Source organism: Ranitomeya variabilis, chromosome 2 (genome assembly GCF_051348905.1).
Source record: "Ranitomeya variabilis isolate aRanVar5 chromosome 2, aRanVar5.hap1, whole genome shotgun sequence".
Classification (NCBI taxonomy): Eukaryota; Metazoa; Chordata; class Amphibia; order Anura; family Dendrobatidae; genus Ranitomeya; species Ranitomeya variabilis.
The window spans coordinates 37,102,839-37,122,835 of record NC_135233.1 but is presented as its reverse complement, the minus strand read 5'-3'; the positions used below and the strand labels follow the sequence as shown (position 1 = coordinate 37,122,835).

At 46.3% G+C, this 19,997-nt stretch overlaps 1 protein-coding gene across 1 annotated transcript in view; it reads left to right on the top strand.

Moving 5' to 3' along the window:
- Nucleotides 1-19,997, top strand: part of KCTD3 (potassium channel tetramerization domain containing 3) — a 96,965-nt gene that overhangs the window by 60,100 nt on the left and 16,868 nt on the right. The window contains exons 9-12 of the mRNA XM_077282274.1: nucleotides 12,317-12,507; nucleotides 15,169-15,284; nucleotides 16,100-16,187; nucleotides 18,759-18,875. Of these exons, the coding sequence (XP_077138389.1) occupies nucleotides 12,317-12,507; nucleotides 15,169-15,284; nucleotides 16,100-16,187; nucleotides 18,759-18,875 (512 nt within the window). The remainder of the gene's footprint in view (nucleotides 1-12,316; nucleotides 12,508-15,168; nucleotides 15,285-16,099; nucleotides 16,188-18,758; nucleotides 18,876-19,997) is intronic.

Genomic DNA, 19,997 nt, shown 5'->3' with positions numbered 1-19,997 from the left:
ATCACGTGACCAGCCCATGTGATCCATTACTGTGGGTGTGGTTACAGGTACATAACGTGACCAGGGTGTGGGTCACATGTTCCTGTGTGGTTCCAGTGTTGGACCTGAAGGGTCCAAGTGCAAAATCCCTGAGGGAGTTCCTGAGGGCTCGGTGTGTTCCTGTGTTGGAAGCCTGGGAAGAGGCTTCCTGGAAAGCACCTGCTGGCGTGGGAGGTCCTAGGAGGAGGACCGGATCCCGGAGCAGTGCACAGTGGAACTGGGGAAGCTACAATCCTTCAGTGGCTCTGGACTGACTAGTGTGTGCCGGCCAGGCAAGTTGGTGATCCCTGTAAGGCAGCTTACCCGGAGGTGTGGACTGGCAAGGAGTCAGCAGGTGGAGCCGGAGCTCCCGTCAGGTATCGTACAGGCCGGTAGTGCTTGTGAAGTTCTATGAACTGTGTGGTCTCCCTTGGGAACTGGTTAAGGGGGGACCAGCGTGATTAAGAGACTGTGACCCAGAGTCGTATGTGCTGTTTGCGACTTGGGACATTGGTGAAGTGTACGGCGTACGGACACCCTGGTAACTGGGCGAAGTGAGAGGCCCAGCACGTTAGTGTCCGTGAGGCAAAGCCGTACACTGAAGTGTTCGAAGCTGCAAGTTAATATCACCGGTTGGTGCCTGTTGTGTTTCATTAGATGTCCATAATGAACTGTGTGTAACCCGGTTTATGAGGCTTAATAAACCGCATGGACTGCTTTGTTTTAAAAACCCGTGCCCGTGTGCTTGAATATCGCGGCCAAGTGAGTGTCCCCCAACACACTCAGTAGGAATAGTCTTACATTTGGTGGAGAATTTTGGCAACGATCCAGCACGCACACGTGGAGTTGATTGCTGTAACTCGGCGGGGTTACGAAGCTGACAAGCGTCTGGCTGTAACTCGGCGGGGTTACGAAGGGGACAAGCGGCATCCTGTGGATTGGCGGGTCCACAAAGTCGGCGGTGGAGCCTGGTGGAGCGTGGCTGCAGTGGCGGCAAGAGGTTCCACAGCAGGCGGAGCTGCAGTGACTTGTGGTTGGCAGCACCTGGAGGTGCCGGTTGTATGTGACTACAGCGGGAGCTGGGGCAGTACCAGCAGGAGCTGGCAAAGTGACATAGAGGAAAAAAAAAATAAATTTTTTTTTTTCCATTCAGGTTGTGCAGCCTCTTAAAGGGCCAGTACAAGCCCAGAGACAAAGGGGTGTACTGTATGAACTGGGGCCTGAGTGCCGTGGGGGAGTCCACGGGGTGTATCCCAGGGAGGGGAGTATCCCTAATAGTGAGCGGTGGCCCAAACGGGGATGGTTGCCCAAAAGGGGGCGGAGACCCAAAAAGGGGCGGTAACCCGAATAGGGGTAATGGCCCAAAAAGGGGTGGAATCCCGAAGGGGGGCTGAATCCCGAACCAGGGTGGTGTCAAAAAGCACAGCACTTGCCCAAAAAGGGGGCGGAGCCAAAAAAGGGGCGGCAATCAGTGAGGAGTCACGACTGTGTCCTTTTTGGCTGGATGGAGTGTGTGTGCAGGGGTTGATGGACCCGGAGAGAGAAGCATCTTTGCTGAGAACCCTTCCAGGGAATTCTGTGTCACCTGGCGACACTAAACGTCTTCAGGTAGCCACTCTCTATGTTGTCGCAGCTGGGGTTTCCACATACCATGAGGTGGCTGTAGTCCCGGACTTGCCGTGTCCTATGGTAATAGGACAAGATTTGGAAGTATTCTGGGAAAAGGGTGACGTGTTTGTGGATATAATGTGGATGGGAGGTAGTAATGTTGAGAATGCGCCCCCTAGAGTTGACAGTCCTAAGGTAGGCCTGACCAAGGGAAAAGGTGCGACTACCCAACTAACTGACCTGACGTCACCTGAAGTGTGCCACAATACGACTGGTAGTGGTCTGGTGGATAAAACAAGTGGAGCTGACACCCAGACAGAGAGTGACTTGCGGGGTCATCGTACTGTGGAGTGTGACACAGACTCTGGGGGTCAATGTGACAAGTCGTGGAAAGTGTCAAGCGCATGTGCCATGGTGACAGGTGGAGGACGGGGTCCAGGACCTGTGCTGACAGGTGGAGGACGGGGTCCAGGACCTGTGGTAACGGGTGGAGGACGGGGTCCAGGACCTGTGGTAACGGGTGGAGGACGGGGTCCAGGACCTGTGGTAACGGGTGGAGGATGGGGTCCAGGACATGTGGTGACGATTGGTGGTGACTCTCATTCAGACGGTGATACCAGTGGAAAAGAGTGTAATAAGGTTGACTCAGGCAATTCTTCCTCCCGTCGCCGGAGACGTAAAAGAGCCAAAGGGGCTGAGCCGGTTGTTCCGTGTGAGGAATTGACGGAAGATGCTGAGGACCTGGGGTGTATGAAGTACTCTGAAGTCCCAGGGAAAAGGGACGAACCTAATGATGTCACCGCTGAGACCCAAGAGAGGGCCGACCCTGACAGTGCAGAGTCGGAGGGTGCAGAAGTGGAGGAGGCCACCAAGGAAATGGTGCCGGAAGTAAATAACTCCTCAAGTGATGGATGTTTCACCAATCCAGAGGATGGGAGAAGCGAAATAGAATTGGTTATAGAGACGGTGAACGACCATGTCGAACGAGAAAGGGTCCTGAGACAAGCGGTTGAGCGCAGAGTGGATGAGCTGGAGAAGGAAGTCTCTGAGCTCAGAGGCCACCTGTTCAGATGGCAAAGTGTGTATCAGACCCTAAAGGAAGACATTGTAGTGCTTAAAGAAGCACTAAAAGGCCCTCTACAAGGAAAAGAGGTGGTGGTCGCAGACTTCTCGTGCCAGTACCAGAGTGGTAATGAGAGTAAAGCTGAAGAGGAGTTGGCGCTAAAAGCAGAACAAGATGGTCACCCGGTTGTGACAGGTGTCTTGATGGAAAGGTCCATGGCAAGGCAGGAGCCATCTGTTCTTGAAGGAAGTGAGACTCTGCTCTTCAAGTGCGTGATAGATGTACCCGTAGAGGCGCAAGATGCATGTACCCGCGAGGGTGTGCATGAGGCCTTTAAAAAGGCAGTGGAAGCGTGTAGTGTGCACTGGGCACTGGAGACGAAACAGTTGGTGGTACTGTCTACTAAAGAAGTCACAGTGAAGAGGGTGGCTGTCCTGAGGGACATGCACCTACGGTGCCTCCGCACGAAACAGAGGGTCCTGTTGGGGAATGGTGAGGCCACTCGTTGTTTGGAGCAAGCCAGGAAAGCTCAAAGTCGTCTGGGCTTGGTAGAGGACACAGTCCAAGTGCCCAGAGCTCTGGTAGCGAAGCTCATTGGCCGATTTGGAAAAGCGATGCAGGAGATGGTGGATGTGTCCGGTGTGAAGAGACTGAGGATTCCGGCTGAAGACGAGGCCCAGGTGGGTGAAGATGGAATGGTGTCATTCCTGATTGTCGGGTCCAAGGAGAGTCTAGCGAATATCCGGATGCTCCTGAGGTATCGCGTGGCCTACCTGATAGAAATAGAGCAGCTAAGACTGTACAGACGGCAGGTCAATTAACAGCTGCAGAACATAAGGTGGCGGCCGCCTTCTTCCCAAGGAAAAGGAAACAAAAAGGACATGTACAGTAGTAGACGTAGTGATGGAGGGTCAGGCTCTGATCAGTTGCTAGTCTCGACTGTAAGTGGGACTAATGTCCGTACCAACCGTGGGTGGCGACCCTGGAGAGAAAGGTCGAGTAAAGAGACAAACTTGACTAAAGGTTTGGTGACACGGACAGACTGTAACTTAAGGGCCAAAGCTCAAGGCCTACATGTTGACCGCTGGGGGCGGGGTAAACTCAACAACTGGATGGGTCTGTGTGATGCTCAAAACCGACTGAGACAGTTCTCTCGACAGGTAGGGCAAGGCAACGGGCGTGACATATCCCGTGATCCCACGTGTATGACAGGTGTTCAACCCTACAGGTGTGAACAGAGGGGGGGATATGTGATATATGTGATGCAGTAACCCCTGTAACAGGTAGGGGGCGCTGCATGGTCTCCCCGGGATGTGCACGGAGTTGTATTGAGGCCGTGAGAATTGACCTGCAGTGATGTCAGGATCACGTGACCAGCCCATGTGATCCATTACTGTGGGTGTGGTTACAGGTACATAACGTGACCAGGGTGTGGGTCACATGTTCCTGTGTGGTTCCAGTGTTGGACCTGAAGGGTCCAAGTGCAAAATCCTTGAGGGAGTTCCTGAGGGCTCGGTGTGTTCCTGTGTTGGAAGCCTGGGAAGAGGCTTCCTGGAAAGCACCTGCTGGCGTGGGAGGTCCTAGGAGGAGGACCGGATCCCGGAGCAGTGCACAGTGGAACTGGGGAAGCTACAATCCTTCAGTGGCTCTGGACTGACTAGTGTGTGCCGGCCAGGCAAGTTGGTGATCCCTGTAAGGCAGCTTACCCGGAGGTGTGGACTGGCAAGGAGTCAGCAGGTGGAGCCGGAGCTCCCGTCAGGTATCGTACAGGCCGGTAGTGCTTGTGAAGTTCTATGAACTGTGTGGTCTCCCTTGGGAACTGGTTAAGGGGGGACCAGCGTGATTAAGAGACTGTGACCCAGAGTCGTATGTGCTGTTTGCGACTTGGGACATTGGTGAAGTGTACGGCGTACGGACACCCTGGTAACTGGGCGAAGTGAGAGGCCCAGCACGTTAGTGTCCGTGAGGCAAAGCCGTACACTGAAGTGTTCGAAGCTGCAAGTTAATATCACCGGTTGGTGCCTGTTGTGTTTCATGAGATGTCCATAATGAACTGTGCGTAACCCGGTTTATGAGGCTTAATAAACCGCATGGACTGCTTTGTTTTAAAAACCCGTGCCCGTGTGCTTGAATATCGCGGCCAAGTGAGTGTCCCCCAACACACTCAGTAGGAATAGTCTTACAATACGTATCATCCATTTTCATTTATTCTTCATAAACACATCAGGAAACATTGGCCCTTATTAGCATCAGCTTATCCCAATATCCCAGAATTTAAAGTCCCATTCTTACCGTGCTTTAAAAGACCCCCTAACCTTAGGGACAGTCTAGTCAGAGCGGACATCGGCCCCACACAAATTAAGAGACCGGTGTTCCTGTCTAAACCCAAAATGGGAACCTTTCCCTGTCTGCACTGTGCACAGTGTAGCAATGTACAGAACGGCAGTATTTTCTATCATCCCCAATCGGGGAAAAGTTATCAAATCAAGGGATACTATACATGTGAGGCATCTTTTGTAGTGTATCTTATTAAGTGCCCGTGTGGCTTACTTTATGTTGGGGAGACCACACAACCTATACGGGACAGGATCTCAAAGCACAAATCGACTATCCGTTGCAAAAACCTTCTTTTGCCCATTTCTTATCATTTCCATTCACAAGCGCATTCAGTTTCCCAATTGAAATATCAGGTCATTGATTCTGTCCCCCCACCCAGACTTGGTGGCGATAGGGTCTCTTTTAAAAAAACGAGAAACATACTGGATACACACTCTGGAGACACTCACCCCTAAGGGATTGAATAGAGAGTATGATTTGTTAGCGTTCATCTAGATTATGTTTGAATTATATTGTATTCAATTTTCATGATTACTAACTATGCTCTCTCTATTCCCTCAGTCGCCTATATTGATCCCTGGACACGACTGTTCACGAGCACCTTCTAGCCTTCACCATATTGCACCACCGTGTATGAATCCGTGCCATCCTCCATTACCGTCACACTAAATTTACTATGGTACTTCCTGCACTGCCTGCATGTCCCTTTAATTTTTCTTCTTTATATCCCCACAAGTTATGGACAATCCAACATATAGCATAGAGCGGTCTTTTTATTATTTCACATGTCAGGATCCCTCCGCAATGTTTAGGCCATCTATTACCGGTGCTCACACGAAGTTACAGCATCTGCACTGTGGTTTCTATGGGTGGAACGCACCTCCATGTTGGAAACGTCACATCCGTTCCCAGCATACAGCGGTGCTCACTATGCACCGCCCACTTCCAGTTTTCGGCGTCCGCACACCCTCCGCCCCTTCCATGTGCTTTTTATGGGGCAGACTGACCGCACATTACAGACAAGCGGTGGAATCCGCGTCTGCAGCAGCACCACGGTCGGGTAAGATAACACACGGCGCTTTGATCACCGGCTCAAGCACCATTTCCCCTCCCTAGTTCGGGGGAACCGGTACCCTAACTATATATATTTTTACCACAGGCTGCGCTTTCATTAATGTCCTCATACCTGTGCCTTCCTGAATAGGGGTATGCCTATACACCACGTCCACTTTGGTCTATGGCAGTGGAGCTATACTCCCCACCTTTTTTACACATTTACCTTTGCTTAATCTTTTCAGCCGTACATTCCCTTGTCTGCTATTTAAGACACGATATTTATCTCACCGTCCCTTTAAGTACGGTACGTAATTTCACCCAGTCTGTTCAATATATCCTATGTGACTGTGCCAGGATGTTTCTATCATTCCTAATCTTGTCCCATTGAATATCTGATATTGTGCCATATAATGTTTGTATATACTTTGTTTATGTTTTTTGTTGATGATTTTATAATTTACAGTGATGAAGGTCGCTGTTTATGACCGAAATGTTTTGCTGTTACTGCATTTGGAATAATAAACTGCTTGCATATACCACAAGTTGAGTGCCAGGTTTTTTGCTATATAAATGACTAAAAATTGGCATGTGCTTATGTATTCACCCCTTTTTTGCTGTGAAGCCCCTAACAATTTCTGGTGCAAGCTATTCCCTTCGAAAGTCACATGTTTAGTGAAAAGTCCACTTGGTGGAATCTAAGTTTCACATGATCTGTCAGTATATACACTTTAACTTTTCTGAAAGGCCACAGAGGCTACAACACCATTAACAAGAGGCACCACTAACCAAACAACACCATGAAGACCAAGGGGAACTCCAAACAAGTCAAGGTCAAAGTTGTTGAAAAGTACAAGTCAAGGTTGTTATTTAAAAAAAAATATATATCCAAATCTCTGATGATCCCATAGAGCGCCATCAAATCCATTATCATCAAATGGAAAGAACATGGTACCACAACAAATCTGCCAAGAGAGGGCCACCCAACAAAACTCTCAGCTCAGGCAACGAGGGCATTAATCAGCGAGGCAGCACAGAGACCAAAGGTAACCCTGAAGGAGCTGCAGAGTACCCAGGCAGAGACTGGAGTATCTGTCGACACAACTGCAATAAGCCGTACACTTCATAGAGGTGGCCTTTATGGAAGAGTTGGCAGAAAAAAGCCTTTAATTACACACAAAAATTGTAGGGCTCGTTTTGAGTTTGCCAAAAGACATGTGAGAGACTCCCCAAATGTATGAAGGAAGGGGCTGTAGTCAGAGGAGACTAAAATTTTAACTTTTTAGCCGCTAAAGTAAAATAAACACTATTTGTGGCACTGAACCAACACAGCTAATCACCCCAAGAACACCATCCCCACAGTGATGCATGGTGGCAGTAGCATGCTGTGGGGATGTTTTTTGGCAGCAGGGACAGGGAAAATGGTTTGCGTCAAGGAGAAAGCGAATGATGCGAAATACAGGGATATTCTTGAGCAAAACTTGTTTGTCTGTCAATGATTTGAGACTGGGACCCAAATCATACTGGTAAAGCAACACTCAGGTGGTTTAAGAGGAAACATGTAAATGTTTTGGATTGGCCTAGTGGGAGCTGAGAATTCATTAGAGAATGTATAATCAGACTTGAAGATTGCGGTTCACCAGAGGAAACCATCCAACTTGAAGGCGCTGGAGAAATTTTGCCTTGAGGAATGTTTTCATTATTTTGTCCTATTTGTTGTTTGCTTCACAATTAACAGAAAACCAAATGTTCACAGTTGTATGTTCAGTTCTTTAAGTGAACTGATGCAAACCCTCAAAAAAGTGAAATTCCAGGTTGTGAGGTAGCAAAACACAAAAAGTGCCAAGAAGGTGAATACTTTCACAAGCCACTACATTCTTCCTTCCAGCTGGCTTTCTATCGGTTTCTATTTGGGTAGATACCTGATCTCTATCCTCTAACACTACCCCCTTGTTGTTTTGGCACAACCAACAAAATTAAGTTTTTTGATATGCCCTCCAATGTGTCCCATGGACACCAGAACGCCCACCTTGTCAGAATTCGACACTTTCATGACTTCAATTATCGTCTTTCTACTTTCTTTGAAATATAATTTTTTTTCTTCCCTGTCCATGTAAGCCCATGAATTTACTTATCCTTTTTGGCTGGACCATAGACTAGATCCTCTTGAACTGAATCCAGTGCTCTCTTCCCTAAGGTTTTCACAGTTTGTTTTCCATGGCAGAGATACAGGGGTTGGACAAAATAATGGAAGCACCTGGAAAAATCAACAAAAGTTAGTTTAATATGGTGTAGGTCTACCTTTTGCTGCGATTACAGCCTCAATTCTCTGAGGTATGTATTCATACAAGGTGTGAATTGTTTCCAAAGGAATTTTAGCCAATTCTGCAGTTAAAACACCCTCCAGTTCTTTGAGCGACCATGGTGGCGGAAATTCACGTCTAACCTGAATCTCTAAAATCGACCATAAATGCTCAATAATGTTGAGATCTGGGGATTGTGGGGGCCAGGTGAGATGCTCTCCTTCATTAGAATGTTCCTCGTGCCATGCTTTAACAATTCTAGCTGCATGAATTGGTGCATTATCATCCTGAAAGATGGCGTTCCCCTCGGAACAGTGCTTGAACCATTGGATGCACTTGGTCGCCCAAAATGCCTAAGTAATCTCAGCTGTTAATTCTTCCATGAAGGGATATCATTGGTCTGGCGGATCTCCACGAAATAGCACCCCAGATCATTACAGAACCTCCGCCATGTTTTACGGTTGGGAGAAGGCAGTCTGGATGGAATGCTTCTTTCGACTGTCTCCAAACGTACAATGGGCCGGAGGTCGGAAATAGGGTAAACGATGATTCGTCTGACAATATCACATGTTTCCACTGCTCGAGGGACCAATTCTGGGGGTTTCTACACCATTGTAAATGCTTGGAAACATTTGTCATTGACAGCAGTGGTTTTCTAATTGCAGCTCTTGCGTGGAATCCAGATTTGTGCAGCTCCCAACAAACAGTTTTCGTGGATACTGGGTTCTGTAGATGTTCATTGAGCTCAGCAGTGATTTTCGGAGCCGTGGTCTTGCGATCTTCTCTCACAATTCGCTTTAGAGTCCGACGGTTTCTCTCAGTCAACTTTGACTTTCGGCCGGACCTGTGCTTTGCTGCGGACGTTTTTCCTTCTCTTTCAAACGCAGTCATTATTTTGGAGACAGTACCTCTTGACACGCCAAGCATTCGGGCACTTTCTGTTACACTAGCGCCTGCCATACGAGCACCAACAATTTAGCCTCTTTGAAAATCTGAGAGGTCTGCCATTGCTATCAGGTTCTCATCAATATTCTTACAATTATGCAAAACAAAGTTAATTTACATACACATATCGCATAACACAAATAATCAACTACAAAACATTACCATATGTCACAGTTTGCATGTTTATCACATGTTCGAAGATTATGATGCCAAAACATTAGGTGTTTCCATTATTTTGTCCAACCCCTGTATGTCCTGGAAGAGAGAGATTGACTCTTCTGGCCAGAAGTCAGGCTCACCTTGTCTGTCTTCTTTTTCCTCTGGTTCCTAGGAGTAACCTTGACAGGAGAGTAACTGCTCCTTTTTCTTTCTTTCTTTTTTTTTTTTCCAACCCATGGGTTCATTGCTCTATTGTCTCTGGAGGAGTCTTCCTCCAACTCACAGCCCAAACTGTTGAGAGTCAACTGAGGTTTTCCTGTCGAGGTCATATGAGATTTCAGAACCATCCAGCTGTTGCTTCTTTTCAGGCAAGTTGGATGTTTCCGTTTGCTTCCAGACAAACATCTCAACCTTCCACCAGTTGGGGAAGTCTCCCTCATCTTCCACTAGGCGGAGTACCTATACTTCTAGGCGATGAACCAATCTCCTGTATTTTTTTCAATAGTTGACATTCATGGAAGAGACTTTCAGTTTCATGGTTGTTTGCAGGAGAGTGGGACCTTTTTCCTATCCTTTCTCAAATATGTTTATCAACATTATGGTATCCTGGACATCGTTCCAGTCATGCAAAATGTATCCCATTGTTCTACAGTTGGGAATAGGTGCTTCGTCCCTTAATACAGATGCCCCTTGTGCCTCACGTAGCATTCAGAAATCTTTCCAAGGATTCTCCTTTTTCAACGATTATTAGGCCGGTGGGTTTTCACATAATCATTGTCGTGACATTCTTCAACTACCTCCAATCTCCCTTACCAGCCGTCCAGATAATTCATTTTCTCACATTTCAAAATTCTCTCTGGAGTATTTGGTCCAGCCTAGAGATTTTTTGCCTTTTTATTTCCTTCCTTCTCAGAGTCCTCTTCTCGCTTATTCTCTGTCCCTTATGTGGGTCATCTCTGTTCTCTTCAGGTTTCTCTATCGTCTCCTAGTTCTCTGAGTTTTACTTGAGGTGGTCCTCTCCTTTTTCCGCCCTGTCCTTTCCTTTCAATCTTCGAGGATAATTCTTCTCCATTCTGATGTTCCCAGTATACTGCTTGGTGTGTCATCCTCTCATTCTCATAGTCCTTTTAGGGTGGACATCTTTTGCATCGGCGTATGTAAGCCTTAGCAAGTAAGATGTATAGATGGCAGTGGCTCAGCCTGCTGTCTCCTAGACTGCTTTTCATTTTGCTATATACTTCTTATTTCCAACCGGAGGGACTGCTTAAGGAGGTTCTATGGTTCCTGTGACCCCAATGAAACAAAACTAGAAAAGGAGATCTTTGGTGCTCACGATAAAATCTTTCTCATACCCTTCATGAGGGGACAGGGGACACAGCTCACACCTTATGTCCTTCATGGGCATTTGTTGTGGTCTATGACTTCTTCCTCCATTGTCACCCTCTTCACTATCTCATGTAGTCTGCAAGGGAGAGGATGGCTTTTGTAATTTTTAGTGTTGGCTTCCTAGTGGCAGCGGTATACACCCTTGGTGTCCACCAGTGAAGCCTCTGTCAAAGAGATATGCCGAGTACCAAAAATCTCCTTTTACCAAAACCAAGTCACAGTATTAAATGCTGATTCAGCAGATCATGATAATGATGGAGGCAGCAGCCCCAGTGCAAATTGCTAATGAAATACCCATTCGCACACCTACCATCTATGGGAGAGGTTGTTGCCCAATATTATAACCGCGCATGGAAAAGGCTTGCATTGGGCGCCAATCACACGGACATGGGATATGGTGGCCTCCCGACACTCTCCAGACAAATTATGTCGGGGGAGAGAAGGAACCTGCAGTTGGAATTTCAACGACCGATACTTTTTGTTTTCACCTCTCTCCCCATCGAAAATGTAGGAATGCTCGACCCACTTGAATGCTCATGTATATAAGGAGAGTCGGGAGATATCTCTGACGGCAGATCGAAATCTCAGCCAACGTTTCTTTCTTATATATGACCAGCTTAAATGTTTGTTTGTTTTTCATTTTTTGTCAATGTATTTTTTTTCTACATAACACAATTTTGTATTAATAATCCTTAATAATAATAATAATAATAATAATAATAATAATAATTTTTTACTCCCTTACTTTTCTTTTGTTTCGGGAAATAACACTTGTACATTAGCCACAATCGTTAAATCCCAACCATATTTTTTGTATTGAAGTGTCTAATGAGCGTGTGTAAAGGTCACTGTGAACAGTGGGGAGTTGTGACATTGCCTCTTGTGATTTCTGAATTCTTTATCAGCTGTTACTTGTCATTCTAATCCTGCCTCTGATGATAATGAACCTGTTGAAAACCCATTCCTGATAGCCCAAGAAAGCCCCGGTGGCCAGTGTGAAAATTGCAAGATTACAAGTTTTATGTATTTATTTTATAAAGCTCATAATAAATGTTCAAAATGATCATAAAGAACTTTTCTCTTAGAGATTACCTGATAGTCAGCGATCATCCATAGTCCCAGGGTCAGCAGCTCCACTTTTGGTCCGGTGGGCAACATCGGTGAGACTTTCCTGTGCCAGAATGTCATCAGTACAGTGTTTGAAGGGGGCTGGCTGACCATTTCATTAATTAAGCCAGGCTGATTCTCTATCATGGACAATGCATAGACAATGAGACCTGCTTAGCAATCACAGAAAGCAGCCAGTCCCCTTCACACACAGCTCTTATGACCTAATGAAGCAGAGCACAATGAGGAGCTGCCAAATCTGGGACCGAGGGTAAAGGACTAATGTTGGTCACCTTTTATAAAGTGAAAGATTCCTCTGTACTTGTATCATCTCCAGAATAAAGGAGTCCTCCGGCTGGCAGCAAGTTTTCTCAAGCCCCTACCTAGACTGGACTATCGAAAGGGTGGCACTTAACGCAAAAGTTGTAGGAGGCCCCCATGGTGACAAAGACAAGATGGTGGCCGTCGCCTCAGAAAGCAGCATCATCCTTTGGAGCATTCAAGATGGTAGTAGTGGAAATGAAATAGGTGAGGCCTTTTATATGGTGGGTCAGACTCTTCGTGTATGTAGTAATACGGTGTTTGACCCCTTGGGTTAGTGTCAGTGTATAGACCTAGCATCAATCATCCTGACCAAGGGGGCTTACAATGCATTTTAGGCACATTGTCTGACTTTTGCTGTTTCTCCACTTTTCTCTGGCTTTTTTAGTGGCTTTAGTATTTGCGCTTTTATTCTGTAAGATTTGCTCCACTTTTTATGTTCTATTTAAATAAATATATAATTTTTTTTACTTTTCTGGAACAGCGTTGCTTATCCAGATGTTATAGACCGATTCATGGAATAAAATTTTTCCAAATGTCACTTTTTTTTTTGTTCTTTCTCACTCCTGTACTCCCCGTAGAGTAAGGTTTTTGGAGGATTTTTCAATTTGGCGCATGTCTGAAACTTTTTATAAGGTTTTGGTATTGCAAAGCCGCAAAAACTGGTCAAATACAAAAATAAAGAAAACAGCCTTTTTTTGATTTTGCACCGAATTCATGAATTGCGTACTCCGTTTTGAAGACCGGCTGGGGGGGGGGGGGGGGGTTCGGTCATGAGAATCACACCGATCACTTAGACCTCCCCGAACAACGGACATTTCAGAGAGTAGCATTTGTGAAGCTGCAAAAAGCTGATCATTGCGGCTGTCTGACCCCCAATGATCTGATATTGAAGACCTATTCTAAGGGCGCAGTCGGACGGCCATATAACTCGGACTGGGCTCAGAACGCAGCGCGTAGACTGGCCGGCGGCTCTCCTGACCTGAGCGTGAAAGCTTTGTGTATTTATGTTTAGCTGTCGCGCTTTGGTCGGTAGAGCCTCTGCGTACCAATCTTGGTCCGATGTCTACAGCCATCCGACTGCGTCTTAAGGATAAGTCATTGTTCACATGAAACTTTGTACAGAGCGGTCACATTTCTAACTGTACCCAGAAGAGCCGCGTTTACCAGAAATCAACGCGCTTTTCCGACATTATCTGTCCGTGCCGAGTCCTCGGATAACAAATGTATTCACCCGAACTCGAGGCGGCAGCTGAAACAACGGAACGGGAAAAGCACAATAACTAAAGTCCTTCCAATATCTAAAAACTACATAAAGAAGAAATTGATCATCTGCTTTAATATCAGGTCCATTTCTCAGCGATGTAAAAGGGAATAAAGTTCTTCGTAGCTGGCAGAACAATCAGAACCGTGGGCACTAGGGTGAAATGCCGGGAAATTGCTTGTATCCAGCACAATTAGGTTTCCATTTTATTTAATAATGAAGTGACTTTTTTTTTTTTTTTTTTGACTCTGATTTGATGGCGACGCTCGGACATGATCGTCGTGGGGGACGCAAAGGTGATCTCTGCGACGACAAATCGTTTCTTTTCCAGAATATGAAGAAACACTTCAGAAACCCGGGAGCGGCTTCTAAGGAAAATTACAAAGCCTGGCATGTCTGTGATAGAGCTGTCCCCCAGGCAGCCCGGCCTTCAATATTACTTACTGAAGACACCGGCAGCAGATTGCAGCTATAAGCAGTATTTTACGGAGAGGGCCCCTTAAGACAGGGACATGTCATTACTTATAGCAACGTCTCCCCGCGGAGAGCAGTCAGGATGCTTGAGACTAAGCAGGAGTGACACTTTAAATTCCTTCTGCCCATTCGAGCTGTCTTTCTTGATTTCCCTGAACCTTCAGCTTACCGGAGTAATCAATTCTTCTTGTTTTCTCTGCTTTTTATTATTTTTTTTTTATTATTGTTTTTGCTGTCTGATGATGCTACAAACGCTTGTGATTAATTCTGCCATAAGTAAGTGGGAGATCTGAATAGTGTTGTGTCCTAAATAAGCATATTTGTACAGGTTGAGGCGTTTAAAGAGACGTCCAGCATTTTATCTTTCTTTGCTAATCACGTGGAGAGGTGGATCCTCAAATTTCTTGGTCCAGATGGCAATCTAGTTGGCACAATGGTGGCAGAGCTGGTGAAACGTCAAAGCTGGAACAGTGACGTCTTAGCGCAGTGCAACTAATGTATCAAAGTGTATTTACGGCATAGCAGAGCTGGCACTACGTTGTAGCAGAGTGCACACATCGAAAAGAAACTGATGTAGCAGAGCCTAGTGTGCCCATGAACCAGTGTTGGAGCCACGAAATGGCAGAGTTCTTCCCTGGAACTTGATGTAGCAGTGCTGGGACCACAGAATAGTTGAGTTGTGCAGCGCAGATTAATGTTTCAGAGTTTAGCAGGGTATAGATAACACAGGTGGATGATGTCATCAGAGCACGGGAACAGATTTGCCGCCCTCGCCACTGGCACAGGTAACATTGAATTTCGGATCTCGCTCTGCTATGAATCCCATGATGCATAAGTACAGCATCACATGATCAGCTACAGCCAGTCAAATCTTTGCTTGCTGGGAGGACAGTGTGATTATCTTTGTCTCTCTTTATTCTCCTAACGTATTCAATCCATAGGCTGAACCATAATCTCCTTCATTATAAGTGTGTAAAAGGGACTGTATAATCATCATCATTGAGTGCGATATCTTTCTGTCTCCCCTTGTGTGGTACAGTCCATGCAGTTTCCTCATACAGGAACTTCTTGTGACTCCCCTTTTTGGGGGATTAGTGTTTGCCTAATTATTTTCATATATTGATTTTTAGGCGTGTTTAACCTTGGGGTGCCAGTGGATGCGCTGTTCTTCATTGGTAACCAGTTGGTTGCTACAAGCCACACAGGAAAAGTCGGGGTGTGGAACGCCGTCACTCAGCACTGGCAGGTACGTACGCCGTCACTGCACTAGCAGGTACGCACGCGGCACTGGCAGTTGCGTACGCTGTCACTCGGCCCTGGCAGGTGTGCACCCCATCACTCGGCCCTGGCGGGTTAAAAAATGTAGCCGTTCCTGCAACGTCAGTGCAGGGTCTTTGGGAGAAATGGAAGTAGTCAGAGTTCAGTACTCTAATATTGGCTGCTGATTGGCTGCAGGGCTCACGCGGGGTAGCCATGTAAGATGTAAGAATTTTTTCCTTTTTTTTTTTTAGGGGTTGTCCAGGTAATAGATAACCTATATAAGTAGTGATTTAATACTAATAAATCTCTATAATCCAGCTCCTGATAAACCAGAGTCTGCTAATCCTGTTCTTCTTGCTCTTAAAATGACAGATTTTTCGTTATGGTAGTGGTCAGTGCGACACTTTCTGGTATTCTGTGTTGCTAGTGGAAATTATTGTTAAGCATGAGGTCCTTACTGATGTCTTATGTCCATGATATGGAGTCAGTCCGTAATGCTGATGCTTCAGTGATTGATTCCTCGCCCTGGAGGAGATGGGATCACTAAATTACCCAGTGAAGGAGAAAATGGCTGATCAGGAAATAGACTCCATCTTGCTACACCATATCTGAACTGACTTATATAAGGTTTAATAATTGATTTCAGTAGCCATTTTCTCCTTCACAACCCCATCTATCCATTTAGGCCTCTGTTCCTTTTCTCTTCTCGTCTAGATTGGTTCTATACTCAGGACTTTTATATTTACCCAAACATCTTATGGACACATGCTTATATCCTGCTCCTTTCCTCTGTCTCCACAGGTACAGGACGTTGTTCCTATTACCAGCTATGACACTGCCGGCTCATTTCTTCTCCTGGGATGCAACAACGGATCAATCTATTATATAGGTAAAAAAAGCAGGTATAAAGGGAACCCATCACCTGAAAAAAAAAAAAAGTGCTACTATCCTGCAGATATGTGGTTCATCTGCAGGTTAATCGCCTTGTGAAGCTGCCCGGCGCCAGCGTTCAGACTCACGCTATACACTGCTCTGTGTATAGAGAGTGGCACCTGTAATTGCCCCCCATGCACTGACTGACAGCAGTTGAGCATTATGGCCAGCTGTCAGTCAGTGCCAGGGACGCTTTTACAGCCGCCGTTCATTATACACAGAGCGGTGACCGAACACACACCAGCGCCTACTCTGTGACTGAAACAAGACACTGCCAGGAGAATAAAGTTAATTTCCTCCCAGCAACATGGGTCTAAGTGCTGGCGCTGGGCAGGTTCACAACACTATTAACCCCATTTCAGCAGGTTAGTAGTGTTTTTTTTTTTCAGGCGACAGGTTCCCTTTATATCTCCATAAACCTTTTGCTCCAAATCTGTAAAGGGCATTGATCAGCTGAAATTGAGGTTGCACCACTTGTGCTAATAGTCTCATAGGCTTTATGCACATTGTGTTGAGCCATTCTTTGCTATAAGTGCTGGAGAAGTGGGGGAGAAGTAAGTCAGACACTTCTTAGAGATCCATTCAGCCAACAGAAGTCAGAATTGTCTCATCACCCACCCCTTGTCAGGCTGGTATACTTAGGATGTGTCAGACGGGCTGTCTAGTCATCATCATTATCTGTGATCTCCTTCACAATTGTGTGGCAGGAGCTGAATAATCATCATAAGTGTGATGAGAGTTTTTGTTTTTCGCTTGGGAAAAATTAGCACGGTGCACAGTTTTTGCAATTTCATGCCTTTCTGACCCTGTACAAAATCCAAAGGTGTTTAATTCTATGGGGGCCACCATGAGGTCACATGAGCCTTGTAATTATTGTCCGAGACCTTCCCAGGTTGGATGATGATTAGGGTAGGAGAATTTTGTTTTCGGGGCATTCAATCATTACAATGGAGGTAACTCTTTACATCTTCTAATTGCTTAAAGGGAACCTGTCACCCCCAAAATCGAAGGTGAGCTGAGCCCACCAGCATCAGGGGCTTATCTACAGCATTCTTTAGCTGGGCCTCTCTGACCTTTCACGGCGCCTGCGCACTGCAGTACTTTGCTCTGCCCTCAACAGGGCAACAAAGTACGCCTGCGCCGGAGCCGCAGCGTGAATACAAGAAGAGGACGTCATCGTAAGAAGATGGGAGGCCCCGGACCGGACCGCGACACCCATCGGACCCGGACCGCAGCGGGACCGCCCCTGGGTGAGTATAATCTAACCTCTTTTTCTCATCTTTCATGGTACATCGGGGCTTATCTACAGCATTCCAGAATGCTGTAGATAAGCCCCTGTTGCTGGTGGGCTTAGCTCACCTTCGATTTTGGGGGTGACAGGTTCCCTTTAATTCAGGAGAAGTGAGCAAAGCAACAACTAATAAAGCCACCATCAGTTTGAGCTGCTTACATATTCACGTGCTCTATGACCGGCCATATATTTAGTTTTTCAGATCACTCATTGCTAGGGTTGAGCGAAACGGGTCGGCAATTTTCAGAAGTCGACGACTTTTGGCAAAGTCGGGTTTCATGAAACCCGACCCGACCCCTGTGTGGGGTCGGCCATGAGGTCGTCGATCTTCTGAATCTGGAATCGGAATTCCGATACCGATTCCCGATATGTTTAAGATATCGGGAATTGGTATCGGAATTCAGATTTAAGTGTAAAATAAAGAATTAAAATAAAAAATATCGCTATACTTACACTCTGATGCGCCCTGGTACTAATCGGGAACCTTCCTTCCTTAGAATCAGCCTTCCAAGACCTGCGGTGACGTCACGGTGACGTCGCGGCTTGTGATTGGTCGCGCGGCCCCCATGTGACCGCTCGCGCGACCAATCACAAGCCGCGACGTCACCGTGACGTCACCGAAGGCCCTGGAAGGGCTGATTCTTAGGAAGGAAGGCTGCCGGAAAGAAGCAGGGCGCGTCCGAGGTTGAGTATATACCTAATAGGAATATACTCACCCTTGGCTTCGTTCCGGCAGCCTTCCTTCCTAAGAATCAGCCCTTCCAGGGCCTTCGGTGACGTCACGGTGACGTCGCGGCTTGTGATTGGTCGCGCGAGCGGTCACATGGGGGCCGCGCGACCAATCACAAGCCGCGACGTCACCGTGACGTCACCGCAGGTCTTGGAAGGCTGATTCTAAGGAAGGAAGGTTCCCGGTTAGTACCAGGGCCCGTCAGAGTGTAAGTATAGCGATATTTTTTATTTTAATTCTTTATTTTACACTTAAATATGGATCCCAGGGCCTGAAGGAGAGTTTCCACTCCTTCAGACCCTGGGAACCATTGGAAACCCAATGCACTGCATTGGGTTTCGTGTTTCGGCCGACCCCGACCCCGACTTTTTTATAGGATCGGCCGATTTCACTCGACCCGACTTTTGAAAAAGTCGGGTTTCGTGAAACCCGACCCGATCCTATAAAAGTAAAGGTCGCTCAACCCTACTCATTGCTATATAATTGGTTTTGTGCATTTCCTACAGATATGCAGAAGTTTCCATTACGTATGAAGGACAATGATCTCCTTGTAACAGAACTGTATCACGATCCCTCCAATGATGCTATTACTGCACTGAGCGTCTACCTCACCCCTAAAACAAGTGAGTATACGGTGCAAGGCGGGAGATCTCCAGTTTGTCCAAGGAGGTGAGATCTGGTATAACAAAAAAGAACATGTATTCATGGGGCAAACCCTCCTTCGCTTTCAGTGCTACCACTTCAGTTACTGTATTCTTGGCTATATCCTCCATCACGTGACCGCTGCAGTCATTCACATGTCGTCACATTTTATCACATTTCACTAGAGTTGAGCAACAATATTTGCAGAATCCTGGTCCAGCAGCCACGTCTTATAGTCTATGGTTGGCAGATCCGATCGCTATCAGCCTACTACCTGCATGCATCTCTGGTGCAACATCATGCAGTCGTTGCCCCACAGCGATGACATTACCTTGGGTCTACTAATTGGAAGAGGCGCTGCAGATGCTGGCAGCTAGGAAGAGGTTCACAGACGATTGACATGGCCGCTGGTCCAGGTTGCTGCAAATCTTTTTGTTCTATTTTACATCTCACCTATTGTGAATGTTTGTCAGGAACTTGAAAACTTTTAAACTTAACCTGTTCACAACCTTGGACATATCTATACTTCCAGGTTGGTAGGGACTAACACAGTGGCTCAGTGGTTAGCACTGCAGTCTTGCAACGCTGGAGTCCTGGGTTCAAATCCCACCAAGGACAACATCTGCCAGGAGTTTGTATGTTCTCTCCGTGTTCGCGTGGGTTTCCTCCGGGTTCTCCGGTTTCCTCCCACATTCCAAAGACATACCTGCACCACTCCCAGCAGTTTAACCCTCTAAATGCTGCGATCGATATCGATGTCAGCATTTAGAAGTCAGGCAGAGGAAGATGATCGGCGTCATTTTGAGGGGCCGATCGTTGCCACGGTGTCTCGCCGTCGTCATGATGACATCTAGGTCACCAGGCACTAGCAAGCTTGTTTGACCATGTGCATAGCATGGTCTAACAAGCTTTGTCTGCTGCACTGACAGGTTATAAAGCATAGCAATTGCTATGATTTATAGCTAACTGCAATCAGACTGTTGAAAGTAAAAGTTATATAGTGGGACTAAGTAAACATGTAAAAAAAAAAATCTAATGTTTTTTTTTAAATAAAAAAATAATAAATATAATGTACCCATAAATTTTATGAACAATAAAAAAAA